The sequence below is a fragment of the Macrobrachium nipponense genome, chromosome 40 (assembly GCF_015104395.2).
Source record: "Macrobrachium nipponense isolate FS-2020 chromosome 40, ASM1510439v2, whole genome shotgun sequence".
In the NCBI taxonomy this organism is placed as follows: domain Eukaryota; kingdom Metazoa; phylum Arthropoda; class Malacostraca; order Decapoda; family Palaemonidae; genus Macrobrachium; species Macrobrachium nipponense.
The window spans coordinates 24,549,032-24,567,493 of NC_061101.1; the positions used below are offsets into that span (position 1 = coordinate 24,549,032).

Below are 18,462 nucleotides of genomic sequence, written 5' to 3' on the forward strand. Positions count from 1 at the left end.
ACTATTTGTAATTCAACCGCGATTTTATTACATGTAACATATCATAAATTCGAAAGGCACACAAACTACTTTTAGGTTATCCACTTAATCCTTACAATATAAAATAAGTGACTTGGTTCACAGAAATTCAAAAGCCTTATGTAAATCAGAATCAATGACTTTAACATTTCAGGAGAAAAGAATGTTGTCAGGAATATCACTGTTTAGTATGAAACACACTTACACACACACACACACACACACACACACACACACACACACATATATATATATATATATATATATAATATTATATATATATATATATATACATATATATATATATATATATATATATATATATATAATATATATATATATTATTATATAATTTTTTCTATGGAAATTATTTCCACAAGACCCAATCTCTTTCTTATTTATACCAAAAGAATAAAAACTAATTCACAGCTTCCCGGATTCGCTGATTTTTCAAATTGGTAGAGATAAAAACTCAAGTCCACCTGTCCGGTCTATGATAACCAAATGACTGGGTTAAATATTCGGGCAAAATCAACGAGCAAGTTAAAGATATGGCGAATCTATACACAAAAAGGTAGGGTCCTGCAAATATAATGTTATTTATTCTATTGCGTAAATGGATCAAAAGATTAAAACCTCTATAGAGGCAGCATAAACGCCTATAATAAGAGATTCTGCGAAAACAGATGATATATATATATATATATATACATATATATATAGATATATATTATATATATATATATGTATACATATATATATATATATCTATATATATATAATTATATTATTATAATATATATTCATTATTATTATTATATAATTATAATTCATTATTATATCTATATTATATATATAGATATATATATCGACTGACAGATAGCTCGACAAAGGAGAAGGACTTTGCAGGGTGATAGAGTCAGGTGGTTAGATGGAAGGTAAGTTAACAGATAGAGAGATAGGCTGACAGATAGATAGATAGATAGGTAGATAGACAGACAAACAGACAAGCTATACTTATCGAACAGCTGGCAAGCAAATCGAGCTTTTGAATAATTCAGAAGCTGAACAAACAAAATCAACAGCTAGATAGAATCCAGTCCGGAACTGTAGCTAAATCTTGAGTGGGGGACAGAATACTCCTGCATCATTCATGGGCGTTGACCTTACGAAGAAAAGAACAACTTTCTGTCACATTTACACCCCCGAGAGGAAACTGACAAGAAATAAAAGCATTCATTGGCAACTCAGGTGGCCTCCGGCGGAGGTGAATTCATGGGGAAATTGCTGCCTGTTGCGTCAGTTCTTCTCTCACTCTCTCCTGGATCGCATCACCTCCATTTCCATCTTCGGCATTTTTTTTCTCTCCCTCTTTTTCTTTTTATTTATCATTTCGGATACTTTGCGTTGGAGAAAAGCATCGTGTTAACCTCCTGATTTGGCCTACTTCGATGCAGGTTTCAGAATACTGATGGTAAGTTTAGAGAGTGATTTTTCTCACGATTTACAGATCTGTTGGATTAACTGTATTATCTTGCAATCGAATTACAGCGTCTCTTACAGTTTTTGGCCTTCTTTTCGTGGATGCAAGTTTCAGATTATTACTGGTAAGTTGAGCCCTTTGCTCTAACCATTTTATTTATTTATTTATTGTTTTTTAAAGCTATTTCTCTCAATTCGTTCCAGTTTTGCATCGCGTGCAACTTTTTGATTCATTGTCCTGGATGCAAGTCTCCAAACAGTCATGGTAAGTCTAGATTTGTCCTTAGATTTGTCCCCATAGCTCTTATTTCCATTCGATCTCTAATAGTCATACTGGTCCGGTTTTGGCCAGAGAGCATTATGACTATTTCATTTATATCTGATATCCACAGTTATGACCATCGAATACTAAAATTAATAACTTCGGCTCAAATTTGTCACGAACCATTCGCTCAGCCTTGACAAGTTGTCGAGATGTTTTCATTCATAAACTACCTTAAAACTAAAACTGCTACAGACTCATAAGAAACTGAGAAATCAAGAACATTTGGGTATTTGAGAGGTAAATTCGGCGATGAGTTTCAACTACGCGATGCCACAGCTAGTATTTTCTTGATCCACATCTGGTTTTTTGTTGATCCACATCTAGTATTTTGTTGATTCACATCTAGTATTTTGGTGCCAGGTCTTAAGCCACTTAACTAATAACTAATACATAGATTTCTACAAGCTAGGTGGCAAATTAGCTAAATCCGGTGATAGATATAGAGTGAAGTATTTCACGTAATGCTAAGAATGGCGGTAAAACTTAATTCTTATGACAGTGCCTGAAACAATGAGTGTGCAGTAAACGCATACATAGACCTTGGTATTCAGAATAAATACCAATACACAGATGAGAAGAATTGTCATAGACAGAACACGGCTATGCAGAAAATGGACCACCAGTATTTTTACTTTTCATATGTGCCTTTTCCTCCGTCCAGATGTGTATCACCGGAAGATATTAGCCGTAAATATTTTGAATAAAGGCCAAACGTCAAGACAAAACATCGACTTGAACTGGGTTATAAAAAGAACTTCCATTAATAGGATGAAACAGAAGACAAACTTCGGCGTGGAAGCATCGAGGTGCGAGATATAAAGACTTGAGGATCACCTTGAATGAAAAGAAAACATGGTTCCGGTAAAATCAAATAGCTTCATCCCTTCTTTACAAACAAATCACTAATTGCATCATCACCTCATCTTCAGTTACGTAGGATCATAAGAACCAGACCAAATGTATAAAACAATAATTAATTCATAATTGCTCATACATTTGGTTTGGTTTTAAGATCCTATGGCAACTGAAGGTGAGATGGGCTAATGTGTATATAACTCAAGACTTTGATAGAAGGAATATTGAATTTTGGCTAACGGCCAAGCACTGGGACCTATGAGGTCATTCAGCGCTGAAAAGTACACTGAGAGTAGAAAGGTTTGAAGGGCCTAACAGGAGGAAAACCTCTAAGCAGTTGCACTAGGAAACAACTATTAGGAAAGGGTGGATAGCTAGATGGAAGAAAGAGAATATGAATGGAAGTACAGTAAAAAGGAATGAAAGGGGTTGGACCTAGGGGCCGATGGGACGCTGCAAAGAACCTTAAGTGATGCCTACAATGCTTCGCCTGAGGTACACTGACGGCCTTACCTCGCTACGAGACTCAAGACTTTGAGAAACATGAAGATATGAAGTCAATAAAATAGAATTATTTTTAAGTTGCCGGAAACCGTCTCGGTTTGGTGAGACGAGAGAAGTTCACACCAGAGTTCTTTTTCCATCTAATACATTGATACTCACATAATGGATTTTGCAAATCCATTATAGGAGAAATTTTAGTTTTGGCGAGACCATTTACGATTATTTTATTCTATTCAATGCATTAACACAAATGACAACATAAAATAAAAGTGAATTATCGAATGTGATATTATTTCATTAATGCGTTATATCGTTTTTACTGCCTAATACGATAACATCCGTTTTTTACTTTTATGTTGTATTTACTCTAATTCAGATTTATCGAAACTTTTCACAGTTTTACATCATAAATAGTTATTTATAAAATAAACTACGCGTCACTCACGAATCCGATAGTCACGTTCACAATACATAACTTTTTCTACTTATTTCAGTGTCCTAGAATTTGATATCGAAAACATTTACGTTCTGCTCAGAAGATCAAAATTTCAGACATTTTACAATAAATACATGATTTATACACACGCAGACACATAAACACAGAAACACACCGGGTTCGACCCTGGGACGTGACGAAACAATTGAAGGGCGGTTCTTGAACAGCCGATCTGGGTATCTTTTGACCTAGGGGAGGAATTCTGTCCGAGGGAGTTAGTTAGTCGAGTGTGGCAGGTCACAGTTAAGGTTGGAGAAACAAGGGGTGACAACCTCATCTCAAAATATTTGCTGCAAACCGAAAGGCCAATGCATGGAGTCACCCCACATGGAGGAAAAGGCACATATGAAATGTAAAAATAATTCTCTCTCTCATACTATATATATTAATATATATATATATATATACATATATAATATATATATATATATATATATATATATATATATATAATTCTATCTCTATATATATATCTATATATATATATATATTATATATATTTCTATCATATATATATATATATCTCATTTATTATATATAATTCTCTCTCATATATATATATATATAATATAATATATATAGATTGAGAGAGCAATTATTTTGGACTTTTCATATGTGCCTTTTCCTTCTTATGGGGTTGACTCCAAGACATTGGCCTTTCGGTTTACAGCAAATATTTCGAGATGAGGTTGTCACCCCTTGTTTCTCCAACCTTAACTGTGACCTGTCACACTCGACTAACTAACTCCCTCGGACAGAATTCATCCCCTAGGTCAAAAGATACCCAGATCGGCTGTTCAGGAACCGCCCCTCAATTGTTTCGTCACATCCCAGCGTCGAACTCGGTGTGTTTCTGTGTCTGTGTGTGTAAAAATCATGTATTTATTGTAAAATGTTGATTTTCTGAACAGAACAAATAAGTATAAAAACTTGATGTATTGCGAATGTGACTCCATTGGAAACGTGAGTGACGCGTAGTTTATTTTATGAAAAACTATTTATGATGTAAAAATGTGAAAAGTTTCGATAAATCTGAATTAGAGTAAATACAACATATAAGTAAAAAGCGGATGTTATCGTATAAGGCAGTATAAACAATATAACGCATTAATGAAATAATATCACATTGGATAATTCACTTTTATTTTATGTTTTCATTTGTGTTAATGCATTGAATAGAATAAAATAATCGTAAATTGTCTCGCCAAAACTAAAATAGGAGTGTCAATGTGTTAGATGGAATAAGAGCTCTGGTGTGAACTTCTGGACTCGTCTCACCAAACCGAGACGGTTTCCGATAACTTAAAAATAATTCTATTTTATTGAATTCATATACATATATATATATTCGTATATGTATGTAGATGTATATATTTTAATTTATAAGACGATTCTGTATCTACTGTTTCTATATACAAGTATATGTGTAGAAAGATCTCGATTTGAAGCTTCATGCAAAGCACTGCACAAATCGTAAAGCAAAGCGTTTGGCCTGTCGTTGATATGAAAAAAGTAAAATCTGGTAAAAAAAAAATTAAAAATCTCTTTATTTATTCCAGATGAATCCTTTGAATCTGTTGCTAATTTTCCTGCTGATGTTGCTCCTCTTCTCACCTGTCGTCTTCGCGGAGGTGACCAGAGAAACCCCGGTGGAAGAAGGGCAGAGTATCGCCAGAACCTCGTCAGGAGCAAAGCACGCTACCTCTGAATGCCTAGAGGCAAATCAACAGGTCTGGAAATTCAACGGTACGACAATCCCAAAGGCCCTAGACGTCACGAGGGGACATATCCTTTCCTCAGCCTTAGTCTCTTCACTGAAGGAAGCCCATGGAATGGAGGCGCTATCCCAGGAAGGAAAAGAAAAACTGAAATTGACTGGAGGCAAAACAAGCCCTGGGATCGTTCCCAGTTCCTCAAACGCTCGCAGACGAGTACCCCTTCGGCAAGTCAATGCGTCTTTGGTCGACTTACTGCTTCATGTCGTGAAGAGGGAGATGGAAGGATGCAATCTCTTGATTGCTTATGATCAAGGATATAAGGACGTCTATGAACTGAGGAGGCTTGCAGTTCTGCCTAATATCAAACAGGTTAGTGTATTACAGTATTCTTGATTATTTACGAGATGTAAAAAAATTGAGCTTTTTAATCAAGTAGATTCGTTCATTTGAACGGGACATATGATTTAGTTACAAAGCAGATTTGAAGCAATTGCTTAAGCTTTGAAACGTTTAAGAAGAGAGTTCTTTGCCTTAGTAGTTTTTTCTGAATTATTTCTTGTATTTACGAAATATAGGGGAAAATGCGAAAACTAAAACCCAACGAATACTAATAGTCAATTTTACCTACCGCTTCGTCCCCATTCTGTAAAATCAAAATATTGTCATTTGATGAAAGGAAAATATATTGCAAAAAAACATGAAAATAAGCAAATCCCATTAGCTTAATTTACGTAAAATAAAAGTTCCATCTAGAGACTTAGTAATTAAGAGAAAGATCCTTCTGCCAACAGGTGATCTATGTAGAATCTGCAGAAGACCCTGAAATCCATCCTGTGGACATCTAATCAGTGTCAGGGCTACATCTTTTTGACATTCACAACGCCTGCCTTACTCCTTTTCGCCAATAATGATGTAGACTTGTGGAACTATCATGGAAGGTATGTTTATGTCTGTTATATAGATGGTGAATTATTATTGCTGGAGTATGGCATAGTGACGTGACAATATGCGATATTTTGACGACATACTGAAGTTTGTACAAGAGAACCGATCACATAAAATCAACCAAGAAGTGACAAATAATATAAAAATCTTGACACCCAAAACCTGTTATTGCTACTCATATGAGGGGATCCGTTCATTAAGGGCTAAAATCAGAAGGCGCTAAGAACCATCTACATTAAATTGTTTACTATTACAACTGACAGTATTTCAGCATTGAATAGTTTTTTAGAAGTTTTGTATGAATATTTGCATAAAGTAGCCATTTTTGCATATTTCTCAGTGTTTCTATATGCATTTATTATTTATTCTAGATACATATTCGTCAGCTCATCTACGGACAATCTCGAGCAGTTAGTAGCTTCGCAGAAAGGGAAGAAGACTGAAAACATAATTGGTATTGTCCAGGTAAGATATACTTCACAATTCATTTTACTCATTTGCGTTATTGAAGGAGGCAGCTTTCAAAGCCTTTTCCAATAGTAATAATATGTTCTACAAATAATTCATAGATTGAAGTTTTGATATTCCGAAACATTAAGCCTAGGTTGCTTCACCTTTTATTTCAGTAAAACTTTTGGAGGCTAGCATTACACCCGTTCTCATTTTCTATATCAATTCGATATTTTTAAGTAGGTTATGCTTAAGAGATTAAAGAATGAATATCACGCCCTTGGTTGAAGCCTTTTTGTAATATAAAAACAACGGAGACCACCCCTTGAGAAACAATTTATGAACTATGCTATTTTTAACATTTTCAGTAGATGTGGCTATGGCTTTTTTTTTTTTTTTTTTTTTAAATTACGTTGACATTGTAAAACAGCACTTTTACACTTCCTTTGCGATAGAACCCGCTCCTCCCCAACAAGTCTACTGATCTCAGGTTCTTCCTCACTTTCCAGTTCGGAATTACGAAAGAATGGAAGGTTTACGAGGAATTTTATTGCACTATTTAAGCTAGTTATGTGCCGTCATATTGTCCCTGTAACAGCATCATCTTGGTCTACTGACCTTACACCTGAGCTAAAAAGATAAGATCTCCATTTTAAAAAACAATCCTAGTCCAAACTTTCAGAACTCTATCACTCTATCACACTCTCCAAATAATAGGTTTTTCTTAATCGAGTGAAAATAAAAAGATAAGATCTCCATTTTTTTCAAAAATCCTAGTCCAGACTCTCAGAACTCTATCACACTCTCCAAATAATAGCTTTTTTAATAGAGTGAAAATATACGAGCCCCTGTTCTTACATTCCAGTCCAGCATTACTGGAGAGTGGGAGGTTTACACGAACAGACTCTTCTGGGGAAAAGGAATCGAGAAAATCACCACGTGGAAGAATGGGAGGTTTTCTGTCGAAGCTGAACTCTACCCAGACAAGGTCTTCAATTTGAAAGGAGCCCAACTGGTGGTGAGTTAAAAAGAAATCCCTCTGATAGTGTATGATTTCTTAATGTCTGAGAAACATTTTGTTGTTTTTGTATTGACAATAAACCTTTTTTTTTTATCTGGAATGATAAAACTTTAAACCAAAATGTTATGGTAATATTACATAATTTGTTACTGTAGAATTAGCATAAAATAGTCTGTGCACAAAGTTAAGTCACTGAGGATTGACACAGTTCTAATATTTTTCATTTGAGAGACCTCACGCTACACAGATACTCACATAAACGTGTTCTTCTTGATCTTGGAAGGTAAAACTCCGAAACCAGTGCTATGTAGAACAGGTTCCATGTTATATTACAAAGAATGGTCAGACCTTTACAGAAATAATAGGAAGGTGATTAAAAATCGAATGGTGTTCGGTTAAAAGGGCAATCTAAACAAATTTACTTTTAGTCATTTGTTCCTTCCAGTTTTCATCCATTTACTTTAATCCCTTTAAACTTGGCTATCCAACTTCTTTCAGCTTTGAACCATTCGGGTTAAAATTCTGAGTCAATAAAATGCGCCAAAGAATTTTGGTCCATGCTAATTAAAAGCCTCCCCTATCTCATCTTGAACAGGTAACTACCTTCAAATGGGAGCCGGAAGTGATGTACTATTGGGATGAGAAGGGAAACGTTCTGTTTTTCTATGGAATCGACATCGAAGTGGTGAACACGCTGAAGAGTGCCATAAACTTCACAGTCAAGTACCAGGAACCTCCAAAAGGTAATGGAGTCTTTGTGTCAAATTCCAGTCTCGTATGAAATTTGTAATTCTTACTCATCAAAGCTAAGCTTCCACGAATCGTTTCAAAGTCTACTTGCCAAACTAGTCTCGTATCAATCATTAAAAGGTCTTACTTATAAAAATTACCATCTTTCGTCGATCATTCCAAAGCCTTGTCGAACTACGGTAATAACGTGTCCTATTCAACTTCTTACTATAAACTAACATCCATCATTTCAAAGTACAATCTCCTGTCGATCATTTGAAGGACTCACTCATCAAACTCTATTCTAATAACAGCACATCACAGTCTATCGTAGATCATAAGAATGATGTGCTTATTCAGTTAGACTCTCACATCAATAAAACTACGCGATGCCAAACCGTAAGCAGCTGGTATGGTCGCTAGCGTCGTTTGGTATACCGCTCAGATGTTGCGGGTTCGCGCCTCCCCCAGGGCGACGAAAAATCACTGGCTCTGTATCATGATCAGTTACTGCTGCAGTGTGGGGTCTGCGGTGAGAGGTTGGAACCAACATTCTTTGGAAGCTTGAATTTCAAGTCAATGGCCCCTTTGGTGGGCTTGTTTCATGTGAATAGGTTTCATCTAATAAAATATAATAATAATAATAATCTTTTGCAGGTCAGATGTGGGGTGAACAGTCAGAAAATGGCTCCTGGACGGGGATGATGGGAATGGTAAGCAGAGATGAAACAGACATGTGTTTCCCCCTTTATGTGTCTGTAACTCGTCTGGGGATCTTGGATTATACCACGCCTTATAAATTACAGGTAAACGGATTCAGGTGTTGAAGATTCTGTGGAGTATTAAAAAGTACGAAGTTCTGTAACCCGGTTTGTGACCGTGGATTATAGTTTCCCTCATAAACTTCTGGTTAATTCAGTCAAAATATTCAGATAGATACGATAAACGATAAAACCTAATTTTATCACTTGAAAAGTTAAGTACTATAGTATATGTTTTACCAGACCACTGAGCTGATTAACAGTTCTCCTAGGGCTGGCCTTAAGGATTGGATTTTTTTTTACGCGGCTAGGAACCAATTGGTTTCTCAGCAATGGGATCTACAGCTTACAGTGGGATACTACTGACGACATTTAGGCCAACCAACGAAAGTAAATATAAATTGGCTCCAGACTATAGTTTAATGCAAGTTCAGTAGCATCATTTTTTCTAAAAGTAAGGAGTATTAACCCTACACTTAACCTAACTTTGGGCCACTATGATGTGGGATAGGGAAACAAAGCCCTTTCCCAAGTTCTGACGTTCTCTGATGGAGACACGAACCAGCGTCCATCCTCACCAAGTTCCTTTCTTGAAACAGAAGAGCTGTTTCCTTATCAAGACGGAGCCTCCATTGCCCAACTGGCAAGCCCTCGCATTCCCCTTCAACCCCTGGACCTGGTTGTCGATACTGATCGGTTTCTTCGTCTCTGGAACGCTGCTCTACCTCTTTGCCCTTGGCTCAGGACTATTGTAAGTAAGCAATGGGAATTCTAAAGAAATAGCTGCATCCTTAAGCCGCCGAAGAAGGGTGAAATATAGCTTGCATCATGAAAATTATGATATTCGGGTTGGTCGTTTCTAGATTAGGGTAAATATTTCAAAGGAGCATTGTGCCAGAGTAGTTTTAGGTAGCAAAGACAAAATTAGACCCAGGGCTATTAACTACGTTATGAACTGTACAAAGATACAACAAGGTAAACGATTTACAGTCTTCTAAATATTTATCTTGAAAACAAACATCTGCTCTAGAGCTAAATGGTGTAAAGCAAATGTGTTAATAGCCCAAATTATCTAACCTGAGAATTTTGAGTTATTTGATTATTTGAAATAAACATGAATCATATAGTCGACATGAGTCTCCTCTAGTAACTATGATTCAAGGATGCAACTAAAGGCGCTATATTATCAAGTAGTATAACCATATAATGCGATATTTCAACTGAATACAGTATCGGTAGATATCAGATGGCTTTCCCACAATATAGCATTTTGAGAAGTGGAAGTGAACCTTCCTGTTTTCGCTGTTCATAATTCTTCTAAATACATTTCATTCTAGTTCCTGAAAATGGTTAATTATTTCTGGTGGAATTTAGCTACACAAGAAACGGTACTAGTGAGGATATTGGACTATGATGTAACCATTAAATCTCAGTTTCAGTATCTTATCTGTAATTAATTGAGATTCAACACTTTTCAGTGGGGAAGAAATCCGAGCCTTGCGAACTCTCGTCAGCAGCTGGGACTTACAACCTGGCACTGCATCTCAGTGAGCCACCAGTCGCCTTCCCAAAACAGTCTACAACTATGGTTGGTTTCTTTGCCCTCTTCCCTTTCTTGAAAGCTCTGATTAATATCGTTAATCGAAATACGTGCAAGAATGGAAATCTCAAGTCCAGATTGTCTGGAACAAAAACTATTACACGTTGAACTTGATCAGTTATACAGTGGAACACTTAGACTCAAATTTAGACTTTCTATAATAGTTGAATCTTATTATTCTTCGCTACTTTATCCAAAAATTGTATATTGACTATCTGTCAGTTACTGTACTAAATAATTTACCTTTACTAACTCTATTTTTTACCATATTTGCACTTGTTCATGATGATCATGTAACAACAGCGCCATTGTGGCTGATGTTTTTCTTTCAAAATAAGTCTGATTCTGTCCTGCCCATCTACTGATCTAATCTGAATATTTCCGTATTCAAATGATTTTCCTTACACTGTACAGTTTTTATCACATCCATAAAAAATTGATAGCATCTAAAATTTCCCCAAATCCGCACCTTCTCCTGTGGCTTAACATTTACTGAGCCCGTCTAAATATTTTCCAGATCTACACCCTCTTCTTGTCGATATACTGCTTTATCCTGTCCATAGCTTACAGTACCAATCTGACAGCTTTCTTGACAGTGAAAAAGGATCCACCAAGAATGGAAACCATCCAGGACCTCCATGAATCTGGAATGGGAGTCTCAGCTGCCAGTGCTTTTTATAAGGACATGTTCATGGAATCGCCTGACGCGAGCCTGCACGTATGTGTTCTAAATGATTTCAATTGGATAACATTTGAAAACTTGAGTAAAAATGACAGTTTACGGAAGTTTCATTTTACTTACGCATTTCTTAATCAATTTTATACTTTAATAAGTGAGGGAAATGTATCTGAGCGTGCCTCAGGCACTGATATCCAAGCCCAAGGCTATGGAGGGTCATAGTACAGAGGTTATAGTGCAGACCTGTTTTTGAGAACATTGGTAGGGCATGTTTTCTTTATTTTCCTTTTTTTTTTTCCTTCATGACCAGCTATAGAAGATTGCCATCTGCATTTTCTTTCGAAATATGTATGGTAATAAAACAAAGTCACTGATCTAATATGAACATTAAAAGAATTTTGTGGCTGATGTTTCTCTTTCAACTATCAATACTACAGGAGCTTGCCAAGAGATACGAAGTTCTAGACAACCAGGATGAAATCTTCCAGAAGATCCGGGACGGGCGATCGACTTACCCTGAGAATGAAGGCTACCTGGAGTTCATCATCCACACTAAGCTCACCAAGAGAGGCGTCCCACAAGCAAGAATTCTTAGGGTAAATATTTTGTCCTTTTTTCTTATTCATTTCAACATCAAAGTAATTTCATCCTCTTGGAGAGTAACTTCTGAGGAAACATATTAAAATTAACAGTTAGATTTCCATTAGTTTGTGGGTACTGTGCTTTCATAAACTGGTTGGATGCATGCCAGATGCAATAACACTAGATTTTTTTTAGTGTATATATAGAGAGAAAAAAATAGCTATGAAATAAAAAAAAAACTACACCTTTCTGAACAAAATGTTTTGCTGATTTTTCAATAAAAATACAGCTTTGGTTTAAACTAAATTTACATAATAATCAGTTTTGACAATCCTAAATGTATTTCCAAAAATGAAATTCTTACTGGTTCTCACCACAGCCACAAATCAATATTCATCACGACAAAATAGTTAGAAGATGAAATTTTGGACTAGTCACAAAGGTGGGATGTTTCCATCAATGAGCCCTGCTAATCCTGAAGGAAATGTCTTATTATTAATAATATCATCATCTAAGCAGCAGTCTTTTCCCTCAATCCTTAACGCTCTCAGATTATGCTCCTCTATGCTACTAACTCCTCATATTGCAGGAATGTTATGCATTGCACAGCGCAGCCATGGCATTGCAGAACTATTCTCCTCTCAAGAAGAGGTTCGATCAGGTCATTGACGGAATGATCAGTGGTGGACTCATCAGAAGGTTCTTGGTCAAGACTCTGCAGACTGCTTTGAAGACCAAGGTTAGTGGTTATCTGCATCAAATAACCTTCATATGAAACTTGGAGACCCATGGTAGCCTTGGCCTTGGACAATATGTGGGCAGTTCCAAGGCAGCGGTAGCTTGTCTTAGCTGCAACTGATTGGTGGCCGTTAAATGGTCAGGATGAAGACAACTTGGACAACTGTGGTTAGTGATCTTAGGAGTAAACTTCCATAAGATAGTGAACCAGTCAATTATTGCCTCGAGATAACTGACTGGTTCACTATCTTATGGACCAGTCAATTATTTTGAGGCAATAATTGACTGGTTCACTATCTTATGGAACCAGTCAATTATTGCCTCGAAATAAACTTCCATAAGATAGTGAACCAGTCAATTATTGCCTCAACTTACTGTACTGAATATTAGAGCGTGACTGATCATGAGTCTCGGTGACAATTTCAAGGATTATGATAACAGAATCACTTGATGACTGCATTATCCAGTTAATTCCAGATGACAGAATGACTTGATGACCGCATTATCCAGTAATTCCGGATAACAGAATAATTAGTTGACTGCATTATCCAGTTAATTCCAGATGACAGAATGACTTGATGACCGCATTATCCAGTAATTCCGGATAACAGAATAATTAGTTGACTCCATTATCCAGTTAATTCCGGATAACAGAATGACTTGATGACTGCATTATTCAGTAATTCCGGATAACAGAATAATTAGTTGACTGCATTCTCCAGGTAATTTCAGATAACAAAATAACTTGATAACTCCATTATCTAGTTAATTCTGGATAACAGAATGACTTGATGACTGCATTATCCAGTTAATTCCAGATAACAGAATAATTAGTTGGCTGCATTATCCAGTTAATTCCAAATAACAGAATAACTTGATAACTGCATTATCCAGTTAATTCCAGATAACAGAATAATTAGTTGACTAGACTATCCAGTTAATTCCGGATAACAGTATGACTTGATAACTGCATTACCCAGTTAATCCCTGATAATAGAATGCTTTGTCCCACGGACAGGAATATGGCAACAGCGGACAACCTGTTGAGGACGAGAACGAAGAGGCCAGCGACAATTTGGTGCCTCTGAGTCTAGACCACATGCAGGGCCTCTTCTTCATCACAATAGCTGGCTGGATTTTGTCTGCCCTCGCCTTCGTCTACGAGATACTGATCTGAACGCCGTGACGAGTACCATAATTGATTCACATCAACCATGCATTTGATGTCTAGGCCAGTCCCTTACGACGCTCATGATTGGCTGTTGATAAGCCAATGACTGGGCTGGAAACTCTCAGTCTCTCGAGAGAGTTCACATAGGCAGGATGTATGATCCACCTCTCCTGAAGGATACTTTTGAAAGACGTACGCTCAGGAGAGGTGGAACACAGATCCTACCCATGTGAACTCTCTCGAGAGAGACTTATATTTTTCAGCCCTGTGATTGGGTAATCAACAGCCAATCATGAGCGTCGTAAGGGATTGGCCTAGACATCAAATGCACGGTTGATGTGAATCTACTATAGTGGAAGTGTTATTGTATTTGAATTGCTTTATTTTTGAATATGTAGCTATTGTAATTCAGTGTTTGGTCATAAGTGCTTCTGGTTTTATTCCTTTCCTGTCTTCATGTGTATGTATGTAAATTTGTACGTCTTTTTTTCTTAGATGGGGCTCCAAAGATTTTCACTTACTCTGGGAGTAAGCCAACAAACTACTTTGTTGTTGCTGTCGATGTTGTTGTTGTTGTTCTTGGTTGGGAGGTAGGAAAGTCTATGGAAAAGGCTAAAAAGGTCTGAAAAAGGTGTTTTGCGTTGAGTTAAAGGTACTGGAATTTTAGGATGGGATATTTATGATTTATTTATTAGAATGGAAATGTAAAAAATAAATAATGTGCATGTTAAACAGTACAACAAAAATTATTTGTAATGAAATATAGAGTATTTATTTTAATTTTCGTTGGTGAAACTACGCACTATATGACCGTAGATTTTAGTGCACGCCACGAGTAAGCTGGAGGTCGGATCACGCCTTGTTAACCTGTATGTTCCTAGCGAAACTGTTTTTTTGGGGTGAGGTTCCTATCCCCAATACTCTCTCAACACAGTTATCACTCGTCACAGTTGAAGTACCACCAGAGTCATAATCTACCGTATTAGTCAAAGTATGTCTTCCTAGCCAACTGAATAACCATAAGATAATAACTAACTGTGGCGCCAGCAAATACGGTAAATGTAAACCTAACAAACAGTATATACAAAGTTAAAGGTTACTCGTAAAACCATAGAAAAATAAAGGTTACTCGTAAAACCATAAAAAATAAAGGTTACTTGTAAAACCATAGAAAAATAAAGGTTACTCGTAAAACTATAAAAAATAAAGGTTACTGGTAAAGCCATAAGAAAATAAAGGTTACTCGTTAAAGGATATAAAAAAAGTTTACTCGTAAAACCTTAAAAAAATAAAGGTTGCTCGTAAAGCCATAAGAAAATAAAGGTTACTCGTAAAACCATAAAAAATGAATAAAGGTTGCTCGTAAAACCATAAAAAAATAAAGGTTGCTCGTAAAGCCATAAGAAAATAAAGGTTACTCGTAAAACCATAAAACATAAATAAAGGTTCCACGTAAAACCATGAAAAAATAAAGGTTGCTCGTAAAACCATTAAAATTAATAGTCTGTAAAACCTTGCCAACTGGTGAGACGGCCCAGAAGGCGAACAAAAGACCAAGAAGCTGGTAAAACAAAAGCGAATCACTGAGCTCAAGGATGAGGAAGCCACAACATTGTCATCGGTAACGAGAGTTCATGGCCCCTGACACCTGATAGTGACAAAAGGGATGGATACCTTCTTGATAAAGGCAAGCCTTCCGAAATACCCCTTCTGCTGCTACTAACGCTACTACTATATTTTCCAAAGGAGAAGTCCTTAAACATTTCCATGGATATAGGATGGATACACAACTACAGAGAGAGAGAGATAGATGCATAGAGAGAGAGAGAGACCCTTAAACATTTCCATGGATACAGGATTGATACACAACTACAGAGAGAGAGAGAGATAGATGCATAGAGAGAGAGAGAGAGAGAGAGATCCTTAAACATTTCCATGGTTATAGGATAGATACACAACTACAGAGAGAGAGAGAAAGAGAGAGAGTTTTCAACGTGTTATCATTATTGTTCAGAAGATGAACCCTATTCATATGGAACAAGACCACCACAGGGGCCACTAGCTTGAAATTCAAGGAAGGAGTAAGAGGAGTTACAAGGATTAGGATGTCTCGTGCGCTCACTTATCTCTTGGTTTTTCTGTTCATTCGCAGTGTCCTAAGGATTTTGTCTAGCTTCCTTTTAAACTCCTTCACACTGTTGCTGTTTACAACTTCTGGTGGCAGTTTATTCCACACATCACATGGAATAAACTGAATGAAGGAGAAATAAATTAATCAAATAATAAATAGAACTCCTGAAGCCGACCTGAATGACACTTCTGTTCTGGCAGAGGGTCGTGACGTCACACTTGTTATTACCGAACGAATATGAGAGACATGATAAACAGCAAATATGACAGCGATTTGACGAGAGATTTACTGTGCCACTTCTCGAGTACTTTTGCCAGTGGTCCTTGGAGAGTCCTTACAATGATTCTTGGTAACTCTGCTCACCTATATAAGATATCTGACTCTCTGATGATTTATCTTTATTTAATTGCTAGTCATCTCAAATGTATTTTTTCGTATAGATACATTACGTTCTTAATAATAATAATAATAATAATAATAATAATAATAATAATAATAATAATAATAATAAGAAATATACAGAGACAGGAGAAAGACAAGCAGAACGGAGGACTGGCATAAGCTACTGAGGGGAGAGCTCAAGAAGGAAACTAAAGGAATGATAACTGCGGCACAAGATCAGGCCCTAAGAACCAGATATGTCCAAAGAATGATAGATAGAAATAACATCTCTCCCACACGTAGGAAGTGCAATACGAAAAATGAAACCATCAACCACATACCAAGCGAATGCCCGGCACTTGCACAGAACCAGTACAAAAAGAGGCATTATTCAGTTGCAAAATCCCCCACTGGAGCCTGCGCAAGAAACACCAGCTACCTGGCAGTAATAAGTGGTACGAACACCAACCTGAATGAGTGATAGAAAACGATCAGGCAAAGATCCTCTGGGACTATGGTATCAGAACAGATAGGGTGATACGTGCAAATAGACCAGCCGTGACGTTGATTGACAAAATCAAGAAGAAAGTATCTCATAGATGTCGCAATACCATGGGACACCAGGGTTGAAGAGAAAGAAAGGGAAAAAATGGATAAGTATCAAGACCTGAAAATAGAAATAAGAAGGATATGGGATATGCCAGTGGAAATTGTACCCATAATCATAGGAACACTAGGCACGATCCCAAGATCCCTGAAAAGGAATCGGGAAAAACTAGAGGCTGAAGTAGCTCCAGGACTCATGCAGAAGAGTGTGATCCTAGAAACGGCGCACATAGTAAGAAAGGTAATGGATTCCTAAGGAGGCAGGATGCAACCCGGAACCCCACACTATAAATACCACCCAGTCGAATTAGAGGAATGTGATAGAGCAATAATAATAATAATAATATTATTATTATTATTGTGCTCGCTTCCGAGTGGAACCGTTTAGGAGCATGTGACAGATTTTATTTTGAACACTTTTGCGCATTTTCCTGGGGGGGGAGGGGGTTGCCAATTTTGTTGTGTGTGTATCTAATTACACCTGATATTTTTGTTTGCTTGTCTTTCTTGAACGCTTCATCAGTTTTTTTTCTTCTTCTTCGTACCAATGCAATTTCAAATTTGTTTTAAGAGAGTGACTTGTAACCCTTGATTTCGTTTTCATTTTGAAAGGATCAACTTTAGACGCAAAACATAAAAAAGGATCAACTTATGGACCCAAAAAGAAGAAAAGATCAATTTATGGACGCAAAACATGAAAAAAAAATGAAAGGATCAACTTATAGACGCAAAACATAAAAAAAGGATCAACTTATGGACACAAAAAAAAGAGAGAGAGATCAACTTATGGACCCAAAAAAGAAAAAAAAGAAGAAAAGATCAATTTATGGACGCAAAACATGAAAAAAAAAAATGAAAGGATCAACTTATAGACGCAAAACATAAAAGAAAGGATCAACTGATGGACGCAAAAAAAGAGATCAACTTAAGGACCCAAAAAAAGAAAGAAAAAAAAGAGATCAATTTATGGACGCAAAACATGAAAAAAAAAAAAATGAAAGCATCAACTTATAGACGCAAAACATAAAAAACAAAAAATTGATGGGATGTCCGTCTACGCCAGCCTCGCAAGTATTTTTCCAGAGGACTTGGAGTTGTACGGAAATTAACTGGTATTCACAACGTATCTTGTGACTGGAATATCATGAAGTTTCTAATCTCAAGAGGAAACCTGAGGTGCATTTTCATCATTTGGTCATCAGAGTATCACTAATTCGTCTGTGAAGTACATTTTATTTCCTTGTAAATAAGACATTTCATTGGGTATCAA

General features: G+C 36.6%; 1 protein-coding gene across 1 annotated transcript; it reads left to right on the forward strand.

The window, feature by feature from the left end:
• The first annotated feature begins 5,239 nt into the window (after positions 1-5,239).
• Positions 5,240-14,185, forward strand: LOC135212197 (uncharacterized). The gene is made up of 13 exons (XM_064245643.1): positions 5,240-5,767; positions 6,203-6,336; positions 6,715-6,808; positions 7,659-7,811; positions 8,410-8,557; positions 9,201-9,349; positions 9,904-10,055; positions 10,203-10,279; positions 10,783-10,892; positions 11,422-11,622; positions 12,021-12,179; positions 12,755-12,904; positions 13,922-14,185. Exons 1-13 carry the CDS (start codon positions 5,240-5,242, stop codon positions 14,078-14,080), a joined length of 2,214 nt encoding a protein of 737 aa, XP_064101713.1. The 3' UTR covers positions 14,081-14,185.
• Positions 14,186-18,462: the final 4,277 nt, after the last annotated feature.

Coding starts and splice junctions, on each gene's coding strand:
- LOC135212197 (XM_064245643.1), top strand. CDS start 5,240: ATGAATCCTTTGAATCTGTTGCTAATTTTCCTGCTGATGTTGCTCCTC. Junction 7,812..8,409: donor TGAAAGGAGCCCAACTGGTG/GTGAGTTAAAAA, acceptor CATCTTGAACAG/GTAACTACCTTCAAATGGGA. Junction 8,558..9,200: donor GTACCAGGAACCTCCAAAAG/GTAATGGAGTCT, acceptor AATCTTTTGCAG/GTCAGATGTGGGGTGAACAG.